This window comes from Trachymyrmex septentrionalis, unplaced genomic scaffold (assembly GCF_001594115.1).
Source record: "Trachymyrmex septentrionalis isolate Tsep2-gDNA-1 unplaced genomic scaffold, Tsep1.0 scaffold97, whole genome shotgun sequence".
Classification (NCBI taxonomy): domain Eukaryota; kingdom Metazoa; phylum Arthropoda; class Insecta; order Hymenoptera; family Formicidae; genus Trachymyrmex; species Trachymyrmex septentrionalis.
In genome coordinates, this window is record NW_017306160.1 from 215,708 (window position 1) to 242,240 (window position 26,533).

Genomic DNA, 26,533 nt, shown 5'->3' on the forward strand with positions numbered 1-26,533 from the left:
TATTAATTATTTTTAATTAAAATAAGTAAATTTTTAAAAAATATTAGTTAAAATATTTTTAAAAATGCAAGTAGATAATGAAAATTATCTTATTGCATTCATTTAAAATTGGTTTTTTTTAAATTTAATTTGAAATTTAACAATTAATATTAGAAATTTAACTGATAATTTATCAAATTTTCTAGCAAATTTTTTGGACTTGACGCATTTAATAATAGAAAAAGTGACAAAATTGATAAAAAGTGGTATTTTTTATCGGAAATACTTTCGACAAAATGGAAAAATTATGTTCTTCTATTTCGTCGAAAGTATAATATATAATTTACATATAATATAGTAATAATGGATTACCAAAACACTAGTTTATTGTAAGAATTGTGCATAAAATTTGTGTCTGATGAATTCAGTATTTCATTTTATCCATAAGATTTAATGTATTGCAACTTTTAACCAGCACTCATCTTTTACCGAGTTATTTTATTCTGTGCTAGTGCACAGTAAATACATACAACGCGTATATCTAAATGTTTAATGTTTGTATTTTATGTTATTAGAAAATCATTTACTATAGGAGTAAAGAAAGAATGAGACAATAGAAAATGTGAAGATTGGGATTAATGAGATCATGGTGTGCAGTTGCAGCATTATAATACGTTTTATGTACATTTATTCATTATATTCATTCTATCTCATCTCCCTCTCTATGTACATACAATTAAACCCTCACTTGTCATTGTTACGATCACAGATTTCTATAAATCTTCTTTCTAGAAGTCTGTAATTACGGCGGTATAAGGATTTTAAATAATTAAAGAATTTTGAGGCAATAATATGCTAAATCGCAACGTAAAGACGTATTAGAGCTTAAGCTCTATAATTATTTACTCTATCGTATATTGTAAATCAATTATATGTATTTTTCTTTTTTAAAAAACAGTATCCGAAGGAATAGATCTGATAAATCTTTTTCTGTTATTGTCTTCGTAAAATTCATTTTGTATGATTTAACATGTTATCGCCCTGGCTCGTTAACTTAACAAAGTTAAGAAATACGCATTGCATTGTGTCATACTTCTCTTAAATATTTTTAATTATATTACGTATCGATATTGATTATCTGTCATATCATTATGATTATAATGTTTATTTTTTATTAGTAATGATAGCAACTAGTATTACTGCAATTCGATAGAAGTTACTCTGTATCCGTCGCTCAAATGTAAATAAAGTAACATACGTTTAATATGGGGAAGTTGTTTAATGTGCAAGTATATCACAATTAAAGAACGTTCGATACATACATTTTTAATAAATACTTTTGCAATTACGCATCACATATACAATTAAATCGTGGGTTGATAAAGTAATATCTGTTTAATGTGAGAAGTTGTTTAATATGCAAATGTACATTATAATTACAAGGCATTCGATGCGTATTTTGAATAAATATTACAGCAACTGCGAGAAAGGCATCATCTATATATCAAGATACTTTATAACTGTAATACAATTGGCGCCGTAATGTTAACTAATAGTAGGAAGATATAACTTATTACGTTTATTACAATACTATATGAGATATATAGAAATAACCGATTATACATATGTACAGACTTACACTGGGTGTGTAACTATATCATAACATATAAACGGACTGAATTATATATATGCGATTTAAATAAGAAAAAAAGATAATTATTGCTCATAAATATTATTTGATTTTCTTACGAACTTTCGGTACATAGTATAAGTAAATAAATTATGAGTCAAGTTATATCGCGATGTATGGCATTTTACTTATGCAGCCAATTAAACAAATTTTATAACAAACCATTTCGATAAATTGTATTGTTTATATATAGTAGATATGAGTAGATAATTATATATATATGTATATATATAGAAAATTATTTATTTTAATATCTTTACAACCATTTTTAGTATGCAGCATTTTATTACCCACCGCTGCGTTTTGTTATTGGAAATTGCTTGCTTATCTTGTTCATTCTAATTAAAAGACAATAATTTACCTCTCTCTGCAGAAGTTCTATATTTTTAAATAATAATAAAATTAAAAGGGAAAAACATTGCGCGATAAACGGTGTGCAGTTCTATAACAAAAACCTTATACCTAATAATTCAATAAGTTAACAACATTAATAATTCAAATTTTGAAAATTAACCCGCAAATCCGGTTTGTTAACTTTTATGACTTCAATTATCAATATCATTAACTTATTATGTTATTAAAGAATTTTTTCATTATAGAACTGCATACTGTTTATAACGTGCTGATTCTAATGTTTCTTTTAATTTAATTGTTATTTTGAATTATTGGAAATTTTTATTGTATTTGCATTATGTCTATATTTTATTTATGTATTTTTTACCTGCATGCACATAATAGGTCTATGCATTCACAGCTCCGTAAATCCACAATTTTATATTTGCGGATTACAATAAGCATAGACAAAATTTTTCGCTTGATTTTTCAGAACAGCATCGAATTATAATTATCGTACAGTTTTAATATAATATACTAACATGTTAAATAATTGAATTAAGATTGTAGATTAATTTTGAACCGAGCTCATCACTCAAATATGTACATTAATGTAATGTAGTATTACAAGGAATGATAATTATTACGTGCTAACGAGGCTACTAGTTAAAATATTATAAAGTAATGTCGTACATTATTTTGACACATATGTCGAGTTTTTATTCTATACATACCTATAAAAAAAGAACATTTTACAGCTCAATTGCTGTAAAACTATTGAGAATTGGAAATTAAAAATTTATTAAATAAAATCTCTAATATCTACTTACGTCAAAAACATCTAAGTAATTGCATTATTTTGAATGGAGAATCTATATTAAAAAATATTAAGTTTTGTCTATACTTCATCAATTACGAAACATACCGAACTATCAGAATGGAGACGACATCAAGATACTTTCTCTTTTCGAATAAACATGACATTTAAAAGTCATATGAAGAATATCTTTAAAAATATTGATGAAATATATATGAATATTTTAAAAAATTTTTCAATATTTATGTTATTTAAATTTTTCAGTTGCTTAAAAAAAATTGTTCAAGATAAAGTTAGTTTTGTCCCATTCTTAATCTTTCTCTCTCAATCGCTCTGTAACATTATTCACATATATTGAAAAATACTATTACGTTGCAATCCCTTCTTACATTAAAAAAAAATCGTAATTACGCTCCCTTTCCCTCTAAAAACAATTTAATTTAATAATGTACAATTTGCGTATGATATATTGATACGCGGATGCAAGGCGAGATGTTGAAGAAGTAAGAGCTCTCTTCTGAAATTGCAAAAGTATTGATCGAAACATACAATTTTTCATTTAAAACTTTGCATACAGATGATGCGCACAGTTCAGTGTCTATTACAATTATTTAACTTCTCACAAGTTAGACTTAAAAAATTTAAATTATCACGAAGTTAACTTGCTAAATACCATATTTCGCAGAGTCATTTGCATGCAAAGTGTTAAGACGTTAACAATCCACTGAGCACATTCACCGTTTAACCGAAAGGACAGTAGAAAAATAAGAAGAAAACCGTAGAGACAAGACACATTGATAGAGCACACAAGTAACGATATGAAAAGCGTCGCGCTAGTATATTATCTTAATTATAAAGATCGTTACAAACATCTCCACAAGTACACCCGGAGGAAAGTCGATAGGCTTACTTTGGAAATGTTTGCAAAGTTTTAGGATTGTTTCGACGTTCGAAATCGTCGTTGAGAATTATCACGGAACATTTTATTACAAGATTATCTCAAGAAATATCGAGAAAGAAAAATTTATTCAACGATATCTTCGGTTTCCTGTCGGATCGAATCTTTTGAATTAAAAATGAGTTTGTATCTAAATGTAAACTCTATAGAAAATGGAATGAATTAGTATATTTAATCAACTTTCTTTTTCGAATTTCAATGAGAATTGTATCGGTATTAAATTTAGTGATAATTAACAACAATGAACGAAATATTCATTTCTTAGATTAGGAATCGACAAGAAATGTTCGGTCAAGACACCGAGTACACCTTTGTACATTGTACCAGTCAATTTAAAATTATTTAAGTACTATCTATATTGAGAATTTTTTATTCAATATTTAATATTTTTTTATTTGTTTACTCCGAAAATGGTTTTTTTAGGAAAAAATTTTTTTAAATATGATTTTGAGACTTATTCATCTAATTATTAATAGTCCTCATAATAATTGAGCAAGTTTCCTGTTGTCTTGATTGAACTTTCCTAGCGTTTTGTCGATTTCCATGTTGCCATTATATGCACTTTCAACAGCAAGCACGATATTAATTAATAACTATCTCAATCCTGATATTTGTTCTCAGGTTGATTGAAAATTGATGTATATTATCCTTTTCCACTTTAATGTTATCCGGCTGCGCTTCTGGTACTATTTCTTAGTAAAGATTGTAACTGTTGAGCTGCACCCTAAAAGCCAAAATAAAAATGTTAATGACTAATACAATGAGACGATCTTTTCAAATAATTAATTCAATATGTATAGCATAAAAATGTTTAACGATAGTAACTTGAGAATATAGAAGATAAAATGGTTAAAAAAATTTTTAATTTGTTTTCATACTTTATTTTTAATTATAATTTATTATCTAGATAATTGCTTTTAAGTAATATTTTTTTTGTAAAATAACTTTTGAATCTTTGACGCAAACTCTCTGCAAAACTTTATTTGTGTATTTATTTTCGTTATACAGAACGAAATAAAATAAATTTTCAGTAAATTTTCTTATTAGTTAAGAAAGTGAAATTTCATGAAAAAAATGTTTACCGAAATGGCAGCGCCAAGGAATCTGCCTATGGCTCTAGTAGCGGTAACCAGCCCACTACCCGATCCAGTTCCTCCGAAAAGAGGAGGCGGATATGTTGAACTTGGAGCCCATGTCGTAGTCTGTAGTATATTCTCTGTTGGTCTTGGTCTCGCAGAAGGTCTCGATGTCACTACTTGCTTCGCTATGGTGATCGGTCTAGTGGTTGTTGGTCGAGTCGTAGTCGAAGTTGCATCTGGCGTAAGCAGATCTTGACTCTGATCGAGAAGATATACATTACATATATGTCTATCGATATTTTTCAATAAATTATATAAAGAATTTCACAGAATCGTGAAAGAAATATTACTCACTGATAATTGTAATTGTTCTCTAAGTTTTGTTGCTGGCGTTGTGGGTTCTATTCCTTGTTGTTTTAAAAGTAGAGCCAGCAAAGCAGCAGGATTCACTTCGTTAGATGACGATGTTGTGGTAGAAATGCTAGCCTGATTATTTAAAATCGCTCTCAAAAAGGCTTCATCATCCTCATTTAATCGTGTTGTCGCCGAAGTACTCGTTCTCGTTTCTGTTATAAGATAATATAAGATATTATTTATTATGGATTAGTAAAAACTAATAATCGGAATCTAAAGTCAAAATCAGCGATTTAGGAAAATATGAAAATTGTTCTTGGATTTAAAAATGGTCTTTCCATTCTTGACTTTATTGAATTTACAATTTAAAAAATTGCGATTAATCTATTTAAAAAATCTAACAATAAGAAAAATTAATAACTATATAAAAATTGATTATTATTCTTCATTTGAAATCTTGTTTTATATATTTTTACAATCAGTAAAAATAATTATAAATTAATTTAATAATTTCAAAAATATAAGAAGATACATTTGTAGATAATTAACGCTTGATTAGTGAGATATTTTGTATTTTAATTTTCAATTAAATAAATGTAATTGTATATTTTATTAAAATATCTCATTAAAAACGAATAAAAGAGGGAAACGATTTACCCGTTTGTACTGCTTGCAGGAGCGCAGCCAAGAATTTCGCGTCGTCCTCGGATGAATACTTGGACGTGGAGACGTCTCTCAATCTAGGATTATTTAAGAGCGTAGTTGAAATCGTACTTGGCGTTGATGCGGAAATGATATTGTCTGCGAGCGATGTGCTCGAAGCTACATGAATGTCCGAAATATCTATATTTCTTGGCGTCGTTGGTGATTTGATCGAGGTCATTACGTGATTCGTAAGCGTCGACTTGATGATCTGCGCTGGTGCTTGGGTGGAGCTAGCAGGTTTTTGAGTCGCCTTAGTCGTGGGTTTCCTTTTTACAGCGCTTGCTGCAGTGGTTGCGTCGAAAAAGTTATTGCCAAACAACGCTCGCCATAAACCCGAACCAAATCCTACAGACGCTCGAGGGGTAGTAGTTTTGGGTCTGGCTGTCGTCTTAGGCTTGGCAGTGATAACGACTGGTGCTTTAGTCGGTGCGGGTGTTTCAGTATACTTCTTCGTAGATGATGTGCTGCTGGATACGCTTGACGGTAATAAGTCGATTATTATTGGTTCGGAAGACAATCCGAATGACGTGCTCTTTGATGGATTCTTAATTACATTCACATTCGCATTCGAATTCGCGGTTTGAATCGCTTTTGGCGATCTCGTTGGCCCAGGATTAGCCAGTGCAAGCGACAAAATCTACAAAAAATATATAAGTATTAGATTAATTTATTATAAAAATATGTATTAATAAAATAAGAAAAAGAATTCTATTTTCGGTCAAAACGGATTTTGGTTAATAATAAATGGCGGATTTTGGTTAATAATAAATGTTAATAATAAATGGCTTAATAATAAATGTAAATTTTTTAATATATATATTTTTCAGTAAAGTGCGCTCCGATTTGAACTTGAAACATAATATTAGTCGAAATGTAATATTTTGCTTATTTTATGTATTATAATATATTTATGTTAATAATTTATGTTCATTTTACTCACCCTGTTTGCTAATAATTGCTCTACTTCACTTAACGTTTTCGGCGTAGTGGACTTAACATCGTTGTTGTTTTGTAACTATAAAAAGTAAAGAATTTATATTAATTTATATAGTTCATTACATTACAGAAGTATTTTATAATATATCTCGATATTTAAAGGCAGAAATAACTCAGGTAACGAGCTAACAGCATTTATTGCTATTTTAACATCAAAATGACGACAAAATGTCTGTTTGCTATTTGAAAAAATTAAAAGATCTCTAATAATATAAATTGAAAATAAACGAAATTTACCAATGAATTCAGGAAAGCCAAATCCCCGTACGTGCTACCAAAGGGATTCTCCACTGTATTCGCTTGTAATCTGCTTAATATATTATTCGTAGATATTGTCGATGCGGTAGTTGACGGTGGAACTGATCCTATACGTGCTGTTGTATACAGTATAGTGTAAGTACATGAAAGAAGTTTACGAAAGAAGCGACTTTTGCTAGTCAGCCCTGGTGAAAAAATTTCGCTGAGATTATTTCACGTTTTGAAAACATTTAAACGAAATTGCTAAAAATTTCCTGAAATTTATTTGAAATTCTGCTAAAAATGAATTTTTCAACTAAAAATCGCTGAAATTAAACTAAAATTTTTCTGAAAAGTGTTTCAAAATGTGGAATAATTTTAGTGAAATTTTTTTCAGCAGGGGAAGAATAATAAATGTACCTGGCGTTGTCGTTTGACTTGTGGTCGTTGCAGGAGTCGTTGAAGTAGTAGTTGTGGTAGTTGTAGTGGTGGTGGTGGTGATAGCGGCAGTAGTCGTCGTTGGAGTTGTTGTTGGTGCCGGCGTTGTAGTAGTACTAGTAGTAGTAGGAGTGGTGGTACTGACAGTAGTAGTAGTAGGTGTAGTAGTACTAGTAGTAGTAGGAGTGGTAGTGCTGGTAGTAGTAGTAGGAGTGGTGGTACTGGCAGTAGTAGTAGTAGGTGTAGTAGTACTAGCAGTAGTTGTAGTGATTGGGGATGGAGATGTTACTGCAGTGCTTACTATTGGTGTGAAAACTTCCACCATGGAATTTACACGTGACACAATCGGTGCATTGTTTCCGATTGGCTCGTCCTAAAGAGAATATATTTATAAATAAAAAATATAACGAAAAAAACAGAAAGTGTAACAAATATTTAAATGTCATTTATTATCTAGTGTTTTTTAAAATAAATGTAACAATTTTGGGAAATCTATTATTTAATAAAAACTTTTAATATATATTTAATCATATTTTAACAATATTTAAATAATATTGTTTAATTTTTTAAAATATTTTCATGTAATACGCACTAGTTGATTTGATGCCACAGATGCTGTTTGCATAGGTGAGTTGGTAGTGATACCAAATATCTGATCAAGAGGGTCTCTCCAAGGGAAACCAGGAGGTGCTGTTATTATATTACCACCAGATTGATTGTTCAGTAAATTTTCAAAAGACGGATTCGATGATGTAGATGATGCCGTGCCTTCGTTCACAGAAGTCTGACAACAAATTTTTTAATAACTTTGTCATTCTATTTCTATTTTGTATTTCTATATTTCGACTATCCACAGTAGCTATTGTTTATACATTCTTAGTAATATTTATTAGTTTAGTAAATCATAAAAAAATACGATACTCGTATCATGTCATTTTATATAGTAGACTATATTAAATGTATGAAATAAGATACTCTTATTTCAGTAAGCAATAAAGAAAAGCGTGAGTAATTTTTAATTTCCAAATTGTTAACAAACAGAAGCAAGAAAATTTATTAATAGAAAGAAATCCAACATTAAGAAATATCAAATTATCATTCGATTACTTACAGCCACTGAATTTATTCTTACATCAACGACTTTTGGATTGATATCAGGTGCACCATCAATCTGATAATTAATAAATTTATCCTGAAATATTTATGATTGCGCTTTCAAGTGTTTTCTCCTTTAGTAAATAATTACATAATGTGATTTTATGTACTACCTGTCCGATATATACAGCGCTATTTTGACCAGATGTCACTCTTGTCCGAGAAGCTTCGTTTCTTTCGCGATCCTGGATGATCCTTGGAGGACCTTGTACTTGACTGCTACTCTGATTACCGAATGAGTTCGGCAACGTACCCATTTGAGAATTTAATAAAATATCGTTCTGAAATATTTACATGCCGCATTTAATAATGTTGCTACAAAAATCTTAATATATAGTGAATAGAAATAAAGCTCATAAACTTGCAATATTTTTCAAATATTACGAAGGGACAAGATTGGTGCATTTGCTATGAAATAAAAATATAAAAATTTTATGCCCTTTAATACTTTTTAGTAGATATTTTCGTAATAATTTCAATTCTTTTAGTTTTTAAAATCATAAAATTTTATTTTATTTAAATACCTAATTATATAAATTTATAATGATATAATAAAGATTTAAAATGTATTTTGTGATTTTTAAGAACAAAGTATTGTTTTTAATAAATTTATCTAAGATTAAAGACTGTAATAAGTTCCGTAAAATGGTTAAAATGTATATTCATCTATACAGTTTATTTTAACGTGAAATATAAAAATATTTGAACACAGCTCTAGTAAAAGAAATTCAGGAGAATAATAAAAATAATTTTTTTTTAACCGTGGTATAACATATGTCGTGCTCATTAGATGACAAAATCTGTAAAATAATAAATTTTTATAAAATATTTTTTATGTATTATGAAATATATTAAATATTTAATACAAGTAAAACGTCAGATTGTGTAAGTATACATCTAACAAAAGATACAGTGCGTAAAAAAATTTTCAAAGTGCAAATGGGCGAACAAGAGTGCTATAAATTATCATAATTATTTACAAATTTACAACGATACTCTGTGTACAGCCGTTGTACAGCATTCGATATTTTTGACCTGGAAAAAAGTATTAAATTGCATTTCATTAAAATTACGAAAATGTAAAGCATGTATATTATGAGAAGAAAGTCTGTCAAAAAGAAGCTACGAAAATAAGTTATAAAGTTATACCAAGAAACTGAATTGTTAATCTATCAATATTACATAATAATTATCCAGCGAGAGACAGAAAGAGAGTGTGTTATGAAACTTTACTTTACGTTCAATAGGAATAAAAAGAATTAGAAATGCTGATCGTTACATGAATATCCGCATTTCGCTAAGCATGAGATTATCTGCTTTTTATTAATATTAATATAATTTTTCTTATTAATATTAACATAATTTAATATTTACATATAATTTTTACAAATTTCAGGCTGTAACCGCGAACTGGATGAATATTTATATTTTATAAAATATGTGTACTAAAATAACGACAGCTTTTAAAAATTGAAGATAAATTTGCAATTTTTTGAGAAATATAAAAATTGTAAATAAAATTTAGATAGTTATTCTAATAAAATTCTGATTTCTATTAATGTTAAACCACTTCAAGTTACTTTCGCGTGGCAACGATTTCTAAAGAGCCAGGAAACGCGACTTGTTTCTCAATCGCGATTTGATTCTTGATCAAATTCATTGCACGTATAAAATATGATTTTGATGAAGAGATGAGATAAAGATACCATTTTGTTTGTGCTTGGGACGCTAGCAGGGGGACCAAATGGTCCCGTGAAATTAGGGCCTCCAGGGGTAACGCCGATCGCATTACCAATAAGTCCAAAATCAAAGGATCCGGGGCTCTGTGCGCCTCTCGTCAGGTCATCCATAGGTCTACCGTTACTATAGTACACCGGGACTTGATACTGGTTGTTATAAACGCCTGCTTGGTTAGCCTGGTTATAATATGGCCTGGGTGCTGGTCGGTTAGTAGTAGTGGTAGTTCTAAGTGTGAACACAACCTCGACCGGGTTCCTGGGCGAATCCGGTATTATCGTTCCGTTGGGAAACTTCCGAACCAGTCTGCCGTCCGGAAAGATGCCGAATATCACGTACGGGCTGTCTACATTCCTGCCGTCGATCACATTGTCTTCCGGCCGCTTTCGCACAATGGTCTTGTTAGGATAAATACCATAAATCAAGTAGTCACGAACAGGAGTCTTAGAGGAGCTGGGTCTCGGAAGTGGAGTCATTTGGCTGCCACCGAAACGTCCCAGATAGGGCCCTGGTTGGAAAGGTGTAGATGCCGGAAATGGTGATACTCGATTTAGCACAGTAGTCCGTGCGGTCGTCGACGTGGTTGTTGTGGTTGACGTATTATTTGTGCCATTTGTGGGTGGTGCAACACTTGTCGTTGTTGTTGTTGTCGTCGTTTCTTCTCCACCATTTATCCTCGATATCATGTTCAGATCCTCCGATTCAGTCGGAACGACTGTCGTGCCTCGCGTAGTCGAGGTATCAGTCGTTGTCTCAGTGGAAACAAGATTATCGTTTATGTCGGCAGTCGTAGTCGTCATTTCGGACGTCGATTCGACAGTGGTAGTGAGCTCGGATCGCGACAACGCTTCCGTCGATGTCGTCATCGTCGTCGTCGTGGTCTCCGTTGTCGTGGTTGCTATTGATTCAATTGATGAGGATGGGTTGGTTGATGCATTGATAGAGGATACGGGGGATGTGGTGGAATCGGTTGTTGATGCGGTTGAAGATGTTGTGATATTAGGAACGATGGTGGTGGTAGTGATGATGATTTCGGTCGTTTGCTCAGGTTGGATGATTCTCGAACCAGCCGTCCCTTGGGCGGTTGTTGTTGACGTTGTATCCTGTAAACGGGCAATAAAATTTGGCATCTCGCTTACGAGATCGGTTAGCATTTGAGGGGCGTTTGTTGTTATGTCGTTGAGTTGATTAGTGGTAGTGTCGGTGAAGCCTACTAAGTTACGAACTGATTCCGTGATGGAAGGTTCTGTATCAAATGGCTGAGTATTGCTCGTATCGGATACCATTGGAAGTGTCGTAGTGATATCCGATGCATTTGCTATGAGGGATTGGTCGTTTGTAACCTGTAGGTCAGATGCAGGCATTATCGTGGTGGGTATCGGTGTCTGATTAGTGGTATCTACGGCATTCGTTTGTACAACGTTTATTTCCGTCATAGCTACACTAGTGGTTAATTCTGTTACCATGTCCGACGTCGTGGAATTGTTTACGTCAAACGTGGACAGCATTCCCTCTGTATTCGCGGTAACAGAGCTCGCTAAAGGATTATTGGTAGCGAATTCTAATAACCGATTCAACAACTGAGTCTCGTTATTTGAAACTGTCGTAATAGTTTGTTGTTCAGTATTGTTACTGGATGATTCAATCGGATTAGATAATTGTGAGTCAGGCGTATTAGTAGTTAGTTCAGAACTCATGCTGGCCGTAACCGTAGTGATGTTTGATATTCCGGTCTTCATCTGCGAAAGGGACATTGTGGTAACATCACCTACATCGATGGGTCGCGCGTTAGATTCCACTAACAAAATATTCGATCCTACAACAGGGCCCCGGGTAGAATTATCTCCTCTTTCATTTCCGGATAAATCAATGAGTGTTGTAACGTCTATACGTTCGGTAGTGTTTTCTAAAGGTTTTGAAAGTTCGGAAGGTGCAGTGGTAGCTTCTGACGTGACATTCAACATGAACACGGTTCGATTTCTATCGTTTCCTACCGTGTCGTCAGTTTGACCCAACTGTCGCGTGTCGTTTATCGCTTCCGTAAAGAGAGTCTTCGCGATAGTCATTAGCTCAGCGAGTAACGTATCATTAGACGATCGGGAACCGTTCTCCGTAACGGACTCAACGAGTCGCGAGGTCGGTGTCATTGTGGTGGTCGCAACTTCTCCATCTGTCGTTGGAGCTCGCGCATCCTGAGCTGTCGTTGTCGATTCGGGATCTGATGCCGTGTTGCGCTCGTCGCCTACGGTTCTCGAAAATGTTTGTTCCGTTGCTGTATTCGAGTCCAGTGTATTCTGTGCGTTTATCCCTTGGTCGTTAGATTGACCCTGAAGCATAGTATTCACACCTACTGTGTTTCGATTGGTCTCTTCTGATCCGTCCGTCGTGATCGACACGAACTCTACATCGAACGATTCCGTCGTTTCGTCGGTACCCGGTCCAGCTATCCGTATGGTAGTTGTCTCTTCAGGTTGCGCCGGGCTCTCTGTATTTGTTGACGACGAATCCGGTATCGCGTTAGACAGCTCGGGAGAGACGGTCGTCGTAGCGATAGGTTTTTGGATCGGTGTGTTAATCGTCGTAGCCCCCTTTTGCGATAAAAATGATAGAATATCTTGCGCGTAATCGACTAATCGTGTGCGATATGTAGTTGAGAAAGCGGGTATCGCTGTCGTACGAATTTCGATTACGTCATTCGAAATCTCTTCGGTCGTGGTTGACTCAGTAGTGCTCGTAATTTCCGTTGTTTGAGACGGATTCGTGTCAGACTGCTGTATGGTATTTGTTTCTATATCCTCGATTATGATCGAGGTCGTTTCTGTTAGGCGAGGCGTCGTTTCCTCAGATTGTTGCACGGTATTCGTCTCAATACTCTCCGACGTGTCGTTCATCGCGAGTATAGTCGTCGCTTCCGGTAAGTGAATCACGGTAACGCTCTTGGTGATTGAAGATGGTATTGTTGTATCCAATGTATCATTCACTGTTTGCAGATTTTGAGAAGCTGGCATGGATACTATTGCGTTCACAGTTTCAGTGATGGGTAGCATTGCTACTTCCGTGGTTTTGGTGCTCAGTTCAGTGAATTGAACGTTAGGAACGGATTCTGTGGAGGATTCTGCTGCCAAAGTTATATCGGCGATGCTTGTCGACGTGGCAGTTTCAGTAGTGGTGGATGGTGGTGTGTTCGTTATCGTGTTAACAGGGACGGTGGTTTCCGACCCGGGCGTTTCCGAGGTGGGGACTGGAGTCGTTTCTCCTCCGTTTATATCCGGATTTGCGGGGGTTTGTACTGTCGTGGTGGTTTCCGGACTACCATCGGTACTACTCTCGGCACCTAATATTGAAGCGAGCGAATTGTTTGCCGACTGTACGGCAGTGGCAGTGTCTACGGTAGTGATATCTGGGGAGGATGTAGTAATAGTAGTCGCGGTGATTGATGGAGCAATGGTGTCATTGTTGTTAGCAATATCGTTACTGGCGCCGTTAGGTACAGTAGCGTTAGGGTCTACCTTCGTTACCACGCCAGTTAGTCTTTGCCGCTGAGACACGTCTTCCGCGCCCAAATTTTCATTTCTTATGCTAGCCGACTCTAACGCCTGATAAAAAGTGATGAATCTCGGCTCGCCGGGGCTGTTGATGGTAACGGGTGGCGCCGAACCGGAATTCTGCAATCAGAAATTCGGTGCGTGCGAGTGCTGTACACACTTTGGTGCAATTACGGTGACAAAGTAGTCGGATACAAACGGAAGTCGGTTAACAGAAGGCTTTTTGTAACACGCGTAATCTACATGTCGAGGGCGGCGTTTCAACCCTTAAGCGCGTCTAGCTTTGGCGTGAGCTTAGTTCAAGCTTACAAAAATGCTAATCACAGCATGAATAACAATAGTAGTTTGCGCGTTTAAGAGTTAATACGTTTTAGTTGTTCTATTTACAGATATGCATTTACAGATGTGCACTCAAATGAATACAACGCAATTATTGTAATATATACAATATCTCATATTAGCGATTAGCGTGTTATTTGATGAAAATATTTTTATGGCCTAATATATAGCTAAACATTTTTATGACAAATACATACAATTATACAAATGGACGTTATATGTGGCATCAATCGCAAATCGATCGCAAACTTTTGACAGCCAATCTAAAGCGTCAATTTAAAAATTGATGCTTATTAGATTAATTATCGCAACAAGCTTGCGATCGATTTACAATTAGGATCAGTTTGAGAAAACACATGAGCATACACCATCTTTAGGTACACGTACGAACTAGTGCAAGAGGAAGGAGAATTGTCGCCGAATGTAAAGTCTTGTGATGTAACAACTATGACTTGGAACTTGTTCTTAAGATTAAAAATATTAGCAACGGGGAGACTAGTTTCCTCTCTCGTCTGCGACACTTTTTTCTCTTCTTTAGGATATTACGGGCTCTTACCTTGTGTCTACAGAGACCTCCACTGACGAACTTTCGCTATTACATTATTACGGAAGTATTGCATTAACAATTTCTCGCACGATTGCCTGATGGAAGCCTCAAAAACAAACGTTCGTGGCACGTGCGAAGTGCTAGAGTTGTCCACGTTGTGAAAATTATCACGTGAAATTAATCCAATTCTGAGTAATTGCTTTGATATTTTAAAATACTTTATAAGAAAAGAATTTATGTAAAAATATATATTAAAATAGAATAATTTCGAAATAAATTAATAGAAAAGTGAAATATATTCATAGCAAAAGATGATTAATGGCGACATATTCTTCTTCCATTTATATTTTGTATCGTTCTTATTTTATTATGTGCTACAATGAAAGATAGAAAATATAGAATGCTCACTATACATATATCTCTATATGCACGAATATATACTTTCACTTCTTGCTGTCCAAGAGCAATATTTTTCTTAATGAGATGGAGCATGCAAAATGTCTTTATAGAATCAAGATAGATTGTATGTGCATTCGATGATTCTTGAATTTAGGATACAATAGCGAGATAAAATATTAAATTACGGATAGAGATGCAATATGACAGATGGATGATAAATGTTGAAACGAACAGTGAAACAAATATCTGGATTTATTATAAGCACGTTGACAATTCTTTGATTATATAGTAAAGTACAAAAATCTATTTATGTTACATTATAAAAAAGCGACGTAATCGAAAACAACTAAAGAACCACAAAAGGTGTACTTTCAATGTTATCAAAAAATCGAAAGACTGTGATATTGTTTTCGATATTTTATTAAAAATAATAAAAAATATTTTGCACTTCTATAATTATATATATATATATATCTAAATAATCCAATTATTATATAAGTTTTCTGATTATAAATAGTTCTTGCGGTTCTTGCAGTTATTATTGGAGTCCGTAAATTGTTTACCTTTTTGCATTGTATATATATTTAAACAAATTTATTTTTAGTCGATGTAAACTAAGGAGTGTTATAGAAAAATATCACGTGTGTGTTTGCTCAAAACGACTCAACACTACTTTTCTAATTCACTCACAATTCTGTTACGTTTGTAAATACATTAACATAAGTACGATAAGAATTAAACTAAAAATTAATATATTTATTATATATATATATTTTCTTTTTTCTTTAAAAAAAATTTATACTTTTTTCATAACAAATATATATATTTGCAGATTTTAACTCTACATGATTAAGTAAGGACAAACAATTGCTAATCGCGTGCAATGCTAAAAAATCAATACATTTATTATTAAAAAATATAAAATTGTATGGTACAATATTTGCACATATGTATATAGTGTATGATTCGTGAGTGCTATGAGATAACGTGACATGAATCGATGACCGTGTATTAATCTTCCTCGAAGTTAATAAGTCATCCTTCTAATCTTTCGAGACGAATCCTTCTCCTAAGTGTTAGAACGTGATATTTAATGATCTTTATAAATCGACCTTAATCCCAGTAGATCGTTTATGCAATGATTATGTTTGTGCTAATGTGCTCTTTCGAAGCGAAAGAAATGTGCCCTTTTTAGTGCGTTGATATTCACAAATGAACATAAACTAAATCAATCAAGGCTATTGTTAATACAATTTAAAAAATGCATCTGTAACTCGTACGACAGTTGTTATACTTCGGCTATTCGCTAAAAGAGATAAAAAAAAATAAAAAGAATGTGACGAATTGAAACGATTTCTTATTATGATCAAAGGATGGTCAAATTAACGCAGGTTGTTTGCATCGATATGAATAAGTACAAAATTGCTTGATGGGGTTGAGGTGATAGAGTTGGTCCACGATGGCGGTGCAACTGCTTCGGAATCCTCTGGTACCTTCGTAGGGAACACCTTTTAAGCACAGAAAATTACTTCACGTAATTTCTTCTGAAGGGAACCATTAATGCGTACGGCTTGCATACTGCCTTACCTGGATCTTTCTTCCGCGATTTTTTTTTTGTATTACGATTTATTATTATTAAAACTTATTTTTAGACTATATGTGAAAAGTACACTTCATATACAGTAGAGTAACGTAGCGTTTCTAACAGCACAGACATTCTGAGGACGTCCAAAGGACATCCGTATATCTTTTGAACATCCTAAGGACATCCCCAGGATGTAGCCCAGATAAAGTGTGTTATTAGAGATAGTATTATATACATATACGCATATACATAAAATATTAGAAATTTGTCTTGAAATAATAACAAAGATGTAATATTCAGTTATACATGTATAAAAAATATATAATATACTACTGTAAATTCGCAGTATCGTCGTTATTGTTTTTAAAAGTAAAAGGGTTTAAAAATAAAAAGTTTTTTTTTCTACAAGTACACATCACATATATAACGCGAGATATCCACAAAAAAACATGTGTAACACGAAATATTTGTGATAAACATATATATATATTTACCATAATAAGAAATATTGTATCATGAAATAAGAATGTTGTCGACGCGAATCGGTGCTATTAAAACGTAAAATTAAAGCTAACAAGTTTATGAATTATCGCTTTCTATTCGACTGAGTACACAATATGTAATTGAAAGGTGATTATATAATGTGCATTAGTTAAACAAAAAAAGGTTCGTCTCTCCTCAATGACGTTCCCTTATAAAATTTTTTCCAAAATCCTCAAAAATCTTACCTCTATTAATGTTGAAGCTGTAGTCGATGACGTTGTGATCGATGGTACCACAGCTTGACCAACGGACGGTTTTCTTACAAGCAATTCTGCTCCTTTGTATCTCGCGCTGAATCTCGGCGGGGAACCGTTTGGTGTTATCCTGGGGACTGAATTCTATATGTAGAAAAAAATGATATATTGTAGTACATTTTTCCCTAAAGTATAAAAGTTACAACATATTTTCAAAATAAAAAGAAATATTTCACTAAAAGTGAACACTTTTCTGCTTAAATATAAATAAAAATATAAGATATATTAAAATTATTTTTCCAATTATAGATATAAAATTAAGATCCACGTATTAATTTAATTTTATATCAGACAGAAAATAAATGGTTTTCCGGAAATCATTTAATCACTCACCCCTGTATTCACATTAGAATAGGCTCCGGAGAAGATGGGGGTCTTGTCACTTAAATTGTTTAAGAGCGGTGCCACGGTGCTTCGTAGTTGCTCCAGCAGCGTGGTGGTATTCGCAGTGAGATACGTGCTCCTAGTGGGGTTGAAGATGTTGGAGTTGCCGCTATTGCCATTGCTGCTTCCGGCGATACCGGACGCTCGCGAGATGGTATCATTCGAGGTATCGATCCTCACGCTGACTAACGGATCGAGTGAAGATCGTGAAAAGGGTAAAGATCGAGTGCTCGGTTCAACTTGAGCGTGATACTTGGTCGGCTTTGGGGTGATAGCTACGCCGGCGGTCGTCTGCTCGACCGTCGTCGGCGGCTGAATCACCAGCTGGCTGGTTGGCACTTCGGAATGCCTCCTGTAAGTCGATGTTCGCGGACGGAATTCTCGTCGCTTCGTCTGCGTAAGCGTTGCTTCCGTATTGGATGTCTTGGGAATGGAGTCGTATGGCGTGAAAACACCGGATTTCTTCCGGATGTACCTACTAGTGGGTCCGACGGTTCTCGATGTCACCATAGAAACCGTTACCTTGTCCGGTTGTTCCTGACTTGACTGATAACGGGATCGAACGCTGCCCTTACTCGAATCGTTTAGGATTGTCGTCTTTTCTTTATCACTTGACAAGTCGTTCGCATTCGGAATATAAACGGGATATACTTTTTCTAATGTTGATAATGTAGACGACGAAAGAATATCATTTGTGATAACGGTCGGTGGTAGTGTAACTTCTTGAGGGAATTCCGTGAGGACTTTAGATTCTGTTGATGCATCAGTGACAGCACCTGATGTTGCAGTAATAGTTTCAATGAATGTTTTATCTGGCTTCAGCGGTTCGACAGTTGTAATGATGGTGTTTTCCTCTATAGCTTCCACCGTATTCGTCAACGTTGACACTTCGTCCCGAGATGCCATGGTGCTCGTCGGGGATTGGACTTTTGTCGTATCAACAGCCGTGGCAGCCGTTCCTTCTACGGGAACGGCACCGCGATGTGAAACTGTAATTAACCGTGGTATAGCGTTAAGTTCTGTAACGTTCTTCGACGATGTTTTTTCGACGAACGAAGATGCTCTTTCAGAAGTCACTCGGATCTTTTTAGTCGTACCGGCGGGTGATCTAAGTGAAGATTTGACATTTCGATCTTTTGATTTTCTAGTCTCTAAGATCTTCCATCTGCCTCTTACGGTTGATTTTTCTTTCGGCGCACTCGCAATTGTCGAACTTCCATGTGTAGCATGAGTACCAATGAGCTTGCTGGTCGCTTTTGTTGTTTTCTCTATGTTTCTGCTTTCGCTGACCGTCGAAACTTCTTTCGCTTTTGATTTATTGGAATAAGCGGTTGTCGTTACATCGAAATCGTTCTCGTCAACATTCAGTTCGGGTTTGATTAATCTTCTGGCTAACTCCAGTTTCAGCTTGGATCTTTCGGAGAACAGACTCGTCAAGCTTGGTTTTGTGGCCTGAAAAGGTCGTTTAAAGAGCTCCATTTTAAGGACGCGACGAAATCGCCAAGCGTTCGTAAGCAACCTGCCGAAAGCTCAGAAGTAAATTCTGTTAGTACGGCGACCTCGTACAAGGCGTTCGTCTTCCTCGACTCGAAGCAACGTTCTCAAGACTGTTTGCAAAATTCACTCGTGGAAACGTATTATTCTCTTTTTATATGATTACAAAAAAGCTAATATATATATCATCTAAGGAGAGCTACATCCATCCTTTATTTTTTAAAGGAGGAATAGAAGTCTGATGAACTGAAGAAGGAAGACGATCCATGCAACCAGTTGGCTAAAGAACCCGAACCAAGATTTCGTTGGTGTGGACTGAAATTTTAATCGTTCTCGTCAAAACTACAACCTAAATAAGAATACTTTACACCTTGCAAAGCAAGATAACATAATATGTGTAATGTAATGAGTAAGCGAAACCGTCTACGAAAGAATACAATGAAAGAAAACATTTGCGGAAATACAAATATACGTTAAGTGCATAAAGTTTATTGAATACTATTGCTTTTATTGAATACTATCAACATATCATTATTTATAAAGCACTTCTGCATAATATAATAAAAAATTATATAATTATATAATTTTTTGGAAAAATAAAATCTACCTTTCTACATTATATTTCTGTTTGCAAGTCTACTCTATATATACAGTATTTACAAATATTTATATTTAAATCAGATTTTTTTAGTATGTAATTCAAGAAAAAATTTAGTTCTATTTAATATATAAGCTTACAATGATTCGTATTACAATAAATAACTGATATTTCAAACTGTTATTTATAAGCGAGTGCAATTGTGCTCTTTCACTTATCTTTAATTGAATGTATCCTTCTAATAAGCAATTATACTGCAATTATGTATCATTTTTTAAACTATTTGCTTCCGTACTTCTAGCAAATAATAGATACACAGTTCATAGGGCACAATCATTAAATTGCCTTTCTATTTATTTTTTTTTCTATTACCAGTGTATCGGTCTCCTTCACTTTTTTTTTATTAGACAGCAAATCAAAATATTCTTATAAAAAATTGAGTTTAAGACAAAAGAGATTAAAAAAATGTCATATATCGATGACACATTTACAATTTTTATTTACGTTGCTAAAGCATTACGACGTTGCTTTAAATACTTTTTCATTTCGCAAAAGACAACTGAAGGTAACTAGTACTGTATTTAGCACCCTATTTAGTACTCCAATTAACAAACCTAGTAATAAACTTTCACGGCATATCGAGAAGCATCAAATTAAAATCAATTATCTGTTTGAATAATAACGTAGTCATTACTTGATTTGCTGCAATGAGCTACCTACAAATATACTTTCTCTCCTCGACAAACTGACAACGTAAGAAGAAAGAGACAGGTTGATTATATCAAAGTTAGTTTGCAAAATCTCGAAACCAATTCATTCATTACTCGTCAATAATAGACGTCTATTCATCTTTTATTCCCGGTCGTTTCATCAAAGGTACTTGAAAGTAAAACTAGGATCGCAATCGAAAAGATCAGCGAAAGATTATAATGAAAGATTTGAGGCTATTCTGCGACCTTTTTGCAATTAATATATCTTGAGAAAACTTCTTGTCGAGGATTCGCCACTCCTTGCGTCACGATAGCGTTCAAATCCAGTCTTATTTGGATGTTCATTGTCGCCACGTTCTTAAAGCTTCTGAAAAACACATTTCAAAAGCTTTCCGGCGAAAGCTTTGAAGAGTAGATTCTTCAAAATCGTAACTGTTTCTGTCACGTTTTACCACCACCGATTACCAAGTAAGCTTCACTGGCAACGCCAATTGTAATGTTAATAATGCATCATTGTCCAGTTCTGATTGGTTCTTAATGATGCATTTAACGTAAGTTTACGTTTGTGTAGCAACCAATACACCATTCCTCATTTCATACTATAATTCTTGTCGAGATTTGATACACCGGTTGTAGTGATCTCAAAAAGCAGTCGCGTTCAACGATTGACGATCGTAAGAAACGGATCTCTTTTCGCAATACACTCCTTGATAAAAAATAAAATCAAACCAAAATTTCAATCTTTGTATCCAAAAACTGGAAATAAACACGTGGTAAGGAAATATATTCTAAAGTTGATATTTTTCCTATAAATGGATAGCTGCTCAGTTGATATCAACTAAAAGTAATTTAATATCGATATTATAATTTCGTACTCAACATTGTAATTGTTACTCTTTAAAACTTTTAGTGTGAATTTTACTCTAAAGAGAGAGTGAAATCTAACTCTTATAAAAATTGAAAATCGAATCATTGAACTCCTCCTCAAAATTGATCCAAGTATCACTCTTTAGAGTGAGATTTTATTCCAAATAATCTAGAGAATATGTAACACCATGTGTTATATTACATTTTTTTATATTGTTGAATATGAAATTATAACATTGATGTTATGTTATTTTTAGTTGATGTCGAGTGGGTATTCAAAAAATTTAAGGGAGCGAAAATCTCCGGAGCGTGGATGGGAATGATAAAGCGATTTCTCAGCCGGATTAGTGCGCAATCCCAAATTGCCATTAAAGTTCTGACCAAACTACCGCTATGTTCTTACTTGTCGCGTATCTGGGTCGAGTATCGAAGTTAAGGGGTTCGTGGGAGAAGAGACGCGCAAGACTACGTCTGTCGCAAGCACATTTTCCACAGTGTCGTTTTTTTCTGATACATGCATCGTTTTCGTGCTGGATCGTATATGCCGTCGTAATGTGTGTTCCTTTGAATGTTCCTACGTGGGGCATTTTTTTAGCTTTATACAATTATAAATGTATAAGAATTATACACGTCGACGAGGGAAGTCACCACCACATTAATTAATTTTACTTCTACCGTATCACTCTCCCTTTACGCGTGTATCGATGTAGGTGTACATGCTAATTGTTTAATAAAGATTCAAAAGATTAGCTATTTCATGCTAAAGATGCAACATTTTTAACGTCCACAGATTTAACTGCCTACAAATGGCTTAAGTTGAGAGAAATAAGATGCACATTAATGTTATAAATTAATTATAAGTTATAAGTTAATATGTTAAGAGTTAAAGTAAATTAATAGTTAATTTAACAAATATATCGAGAGATCTGCATGCCGTCTTACCTGCAAACTGGTCCTAGTTGTACTTTTTCCTTCAGTAGGTTTCGAGTTAGAATTTTTCTGGAAGTATTCTTTGACTGAGTGTGCTTGTTATTTTAATTTTTTCAGCAATGTTATTAACAATAAAAAAAATATTATAAAGATTTCACAATAAAAATTCAAAACATTGCGAAATAAAATTGTGAAATATTTGAAAAGAAGGTTTTGAAATGCGTTTAATACATTTATCTCGTATTAGAATAATTTTAAATAAACAAGTATTATACATATATATTAAATATAAATACTGTAACTTTACAAAGTATAATAATTTAAACAATTATAAGTAGAAATCAAATTGATGAGATAATTTAACAAATAAATAAATATGTAAAAAATATCTACCTTTTTATGTTATGCATTTTTATAGATATTCCGAATAGACAAACTTAATTATTATCTGTCATTTTAATCAAGATAAAATTACATTGTATGTTCCTAACATTGGAAAGTAATATAAACGTAATAAGCAAACAATTTGTTAAAATAAAGTGAAAGCAATTCTTTGTATATAAATAAATTCAAACTCACCAATTGAGATAGTCTAGCTCGAAATGCGGGAGGATAATTGTCGCTCTCGAGTTCTGTTCCCTTGGGTAGATCAAAGTTTTCGGATTTATTGAAGGTTTTACTGCCTCTTGTCGTGCTCTTCGCCGCAACTCCCGATGCGATATCGCTCTCATCCTTTACTTTTGGTCTTTTGGTGCCTCTTCGTCCGGCATTAGTTGACGGTGTTTCGGTGCTCCTCGGTGAATCAGTGGACAAGACAATTTCATTAGTCTGATCTCGATTACTTGGCGTAGATGTAGTTGAAGAAGGAGTATCTTGATTGACGTGACCAGGTCGACGTCTGAGAGTCCATCCGGGATTACCACGTAATTGCGTTTCGCTTTTAGGCGTAGTGGTCCTTGGTTCTGTAACAATTGAGGACGATGTCTCTGTTGAGGTCTTTCGACCACGAAAACCTAGACCGTGATTAAAAAAATCTTCCTTCGGGGGTTTAATCGCTCGAGAACTTTCTCCTCTATCTCTTCCTCTATTGCGTGAAACTCGCTCAGTCGGAGTGGACGTTCGAATCGTTGTCGATGGCCTGATCGTTGTTGTAGAACTGGATGTCGTAATCTCGGCGTTCACAGAAGGAACAGTTGTAGTTTCGGCAATTGTCGCTTTCGGAACGTAAGTAGTAGTAACATCTGAAAAAAAAACGTGATTATTTTTTAAATTAGGATAATATAGAAATATTGCGTTATCAGTTATCAGTTCTGAATTCAAGAATGGATTCTCTAAAACAATATTTGAATTATGTAGAGAAGTTTTTGTGAAAAACTACATAATTAATTCAAATATTGTTTTAGAGTTTCTTATTATGAATGATCGCTAATAATATAATCAAAAGCAATTGAAGTAAATCTTTATATAAATGAAGATAAGGTCTTCTCGAGACGGTTTGCTTCCTTGAGACAGATTGTTAATTTATTAATGTTATATTAATTAATGTTTCAGGATTAAACTGTAAATTACCAAGGTTGCTCGTAGCTGCGCGTGACCGACTTCTGGATTGCACCCGGATATCTTGCTCGTCTACCTTGACTTCCGCTTTTGATCGGCTATCCTTGGATCTTCGCTTTCCTTCAGACGTTCGTCTGTCGTTACGTCGTGTATTTGCCGTTCGTCTATTTGCATTCGTTTCAGAATCGGTGTCTATATTTCTCTGTCTATCGCTATTTCTTGCTTCCGCCGTGACCGCATCTCTCGACTGATGTGTGGAACGGCCTCTCGAATTGACGTTCTTCGAGCTAGATTTGTGTCTAGAATTGGAAGATCGTCTATTCATCTCCGCAGTCACAGTACTGCTGGATCTGGAAGAACCTCGGCGGGAAGTACTTCCGGAATTTGCGGCCTCGAGATTAGGATCCCTTGTTTTGGATCTGTTACGAGATTTCGATCGACTCGACTGTCTACTTTTCTTTGTGTTCGATCTCGTTGCGATATCGTTGTTCTCTACCTTTTCCCTGTCCGACCTTGAAGCTTGTCTCGGGGACACACTGACGGACGAAGCCGTGGCGGATGTTAAAAGATTGACGTCTTCATCATTTCCATCCGTCAGAGGGACGTCCACTCTTACACTCTCGGAACCCGACAACAGAACATCTTTTGCTTGATCTTTATGACTGCCAGAATTGTCCGTGCTTTTCGTATCTATTTTCTTTGATATGTTCGCTTTTGGAGTGACGTTCTCGATCTTTGAATGTTCCAATCGTGCTTCTTCCTTTTCCGATTCCTTGCTTGGACTTTTAGCTTTCTCCACATTTTCATTTTCCGGAGATTTTCTGATTGGGATTATTTCACTTTTCGATTCTCTCCCGTGATTCACAGAAATCTTTCTTCCTGTTCTTGATCTTAAATGATTCGACTTGGTGAACACTTCGTGATCCAACTTTACATTGTCCACCCAGATGAGAGATTCGTCCGAAGACGTCCTTCGGGAAGCTGTCAATCGTTTCGGCGTTCGTGACTCAGGCGCGTTCTCTTTATTGTCGTCCCTCGTTATTTCTTCTTTAACAGCCTGTGTAGCGTGCGATTTTTGACGATTTCGTGAATTATCGACACTAGTATTCAAATGCCTCGAACTTGTCCGTGATGTAGTAGTGGAATCATCTGCCGCTTGTGATTGCTTTAATTTTGATCGCGATCTAATCGAACCTTCTCTCGCAAAATGCGTTTCATGCTTTTCTAAGTTGGCAACTGTTTCTGAATGGGAACTCTTATCGCGAGGCAACCTGATTTCCGGTGTAGGAAGACTACTCGATTCCGTCGTTGATTTAGAGTTGTATCTCGCAGTACCGCGATTTGTTATTTTCTGCCCATCCGTCTGAAAATGTGCAGTTACATATTTATAGTAATTTTAGCATCGTTTTATTAGTAGGTCAAACTACTATTAATTAATTAATTAATTAATTAACTGCATTATTTTTATATTACAAATTTTTGTTCCTGAAAGAAAAAGAGATTTTGTTAATTTCTGGAACAGAACATTTTTAATGATTACTTCAAAACATTAACCCGATTAAAATCTGTACAATTATTATACAATTACTGAAGATGCTCTAATTATCAAGATGCTTTTTTATGTTAGTTAAATAATTGACGGTAACAGCGTTAATTATAAATGCGAAGTAAAAGGCATAAGAACTTTCATGAGAACGGATTACTGCATGTGCTGAATACTTAGAAAGTACATAAATAGCTGCCGCAAGGCATTATAGAAGTATCGTTTATGTGATCGATAATCGATCAATTAAAGGCTATAATTGTTCGATTAACGTATGTATAGTTAGACAATTATGATTGTTGCGCTTTAATACGGAAAAGATGAAATGTATCGTTAATCAAAAGTATCCTTCGAGAGAAAGAAACATCTTAGAGATATATGGCAGCCCGATTGCAAAGATACCATACCCAATGAAATCGCAGGAAAGTACCAATTATGCGATTAAGAGAATCCTCTGAAATTGGGATTAACGTAAATGGTAATAACCGGTTTTGATGGATCCGATCGATCAGTTATCGTTGACAATAATGCCTGACAAACGCAATTAATTGCATTTCCAGTTGTTACGGCAAATAGGCCGTATTCGTCACAGATTATACCTTCACCGTTAGCGTTAATAAGCGGCATTAAAATCCTCGTGACTACATTGACCTGTCGATGCTTAAAGGAAAATGGCTCTAGCGTGCACACTCCTCATTTGAAAATTTTCTCCTTCTTCGCAATTGCGAAACAAACTTGTTTTCAATATTGGACGTTTGCA

At 34.4% G+C, this 26,533-nt stretch overlaps 1 protein-coding gene across 5 annotated transcripts in view; it reads right to left on the reverse strand.

The window, feature by feature from the left end:
• Nucleotides 1-4,195: 4,195 nt before the first annotated feature.
• LOC108756267 (mucin-17-like) overlaps nucleotides 4,196-26,533 on the reverse strand; it is a 37,373-nt gene continuing 15,035 nt past the window's right edge. For 2 of the 5 annotated variants that reach the window (XM_018499925.1, XM_018499927.1), the window contains exons 3-18: nucleotides 24,243-25,593; nucleotides 23,253-23,914; nucleotides 22,686-22,742; nucleotides 18,024-19,526; nucleotides 17,622-17,774; nucleotides 10,448-14,143; nucleotides 8,855-9,022; nucleotides 8,698-8,778; nucleotides 8,179-8,370; nucleotides 7,569-7,959; nucleotides 7,149-7,285; nucleotides 6,856-6,930; nucleotides 5,868-6,552; nucleotides 5,211-5,425; nucleotides 4,860-5,114; nucleotides 4,196-4,501 (exon numbers count right to left, since the gene is read on the reverse strand). In XM_018499925.1, coding sequence (XP_018355427.1) covers nucleotides 4,442-4,501; nucleotides 4,860-5,114; nucleotides 5,211-5,425; nucleotides 5,868-6,552; nucleotides 6,856-6,930; nucleotides 7,149-7,285; nucleotides 7,569-7,959; nucleotides 8,179-8,370; nucleotides 8,698-8,778; nucleotides 8,855-9,022; nucleotides 10,448-14,143; nucleotides 17,622-17,774; nucleotides 18,024-19,526; nucleotides 22,686-22,742; nucleotides 23,253-23,914; nucleotides 24,243-25,593 — 9,681 coding nt within the window. In that variant the 3' untranslated portion in view covers nucleotides 4,196-4,441. The remainder of the gene's footprint in view (nucleotides 4,502-4,859; nucleotides 5,115-5,210; nucleotides 5,426-5,867; nucleotides 6,553-6,855; nucleotides 6,931-7,148; nucleotides 7,286-7,568; nucleotides 7,960-8,178; nucleotides 8,371-8,697; nucleotides 8,779-8,854; nucleotides 9,023-10,447; nucleotides 14,144-17,621; nucleotides 17,775-18,023; nucleotides 19,527-22,685; nucleotides 22,743-23,252; nucleotides 23,915-24,242; nucleotides 25,594-26,533) is intronic. The other 3 variants (XM_018499930.1, XM_018499929.1, XM_018499926.1) reach the window with 3 other exon arrangements.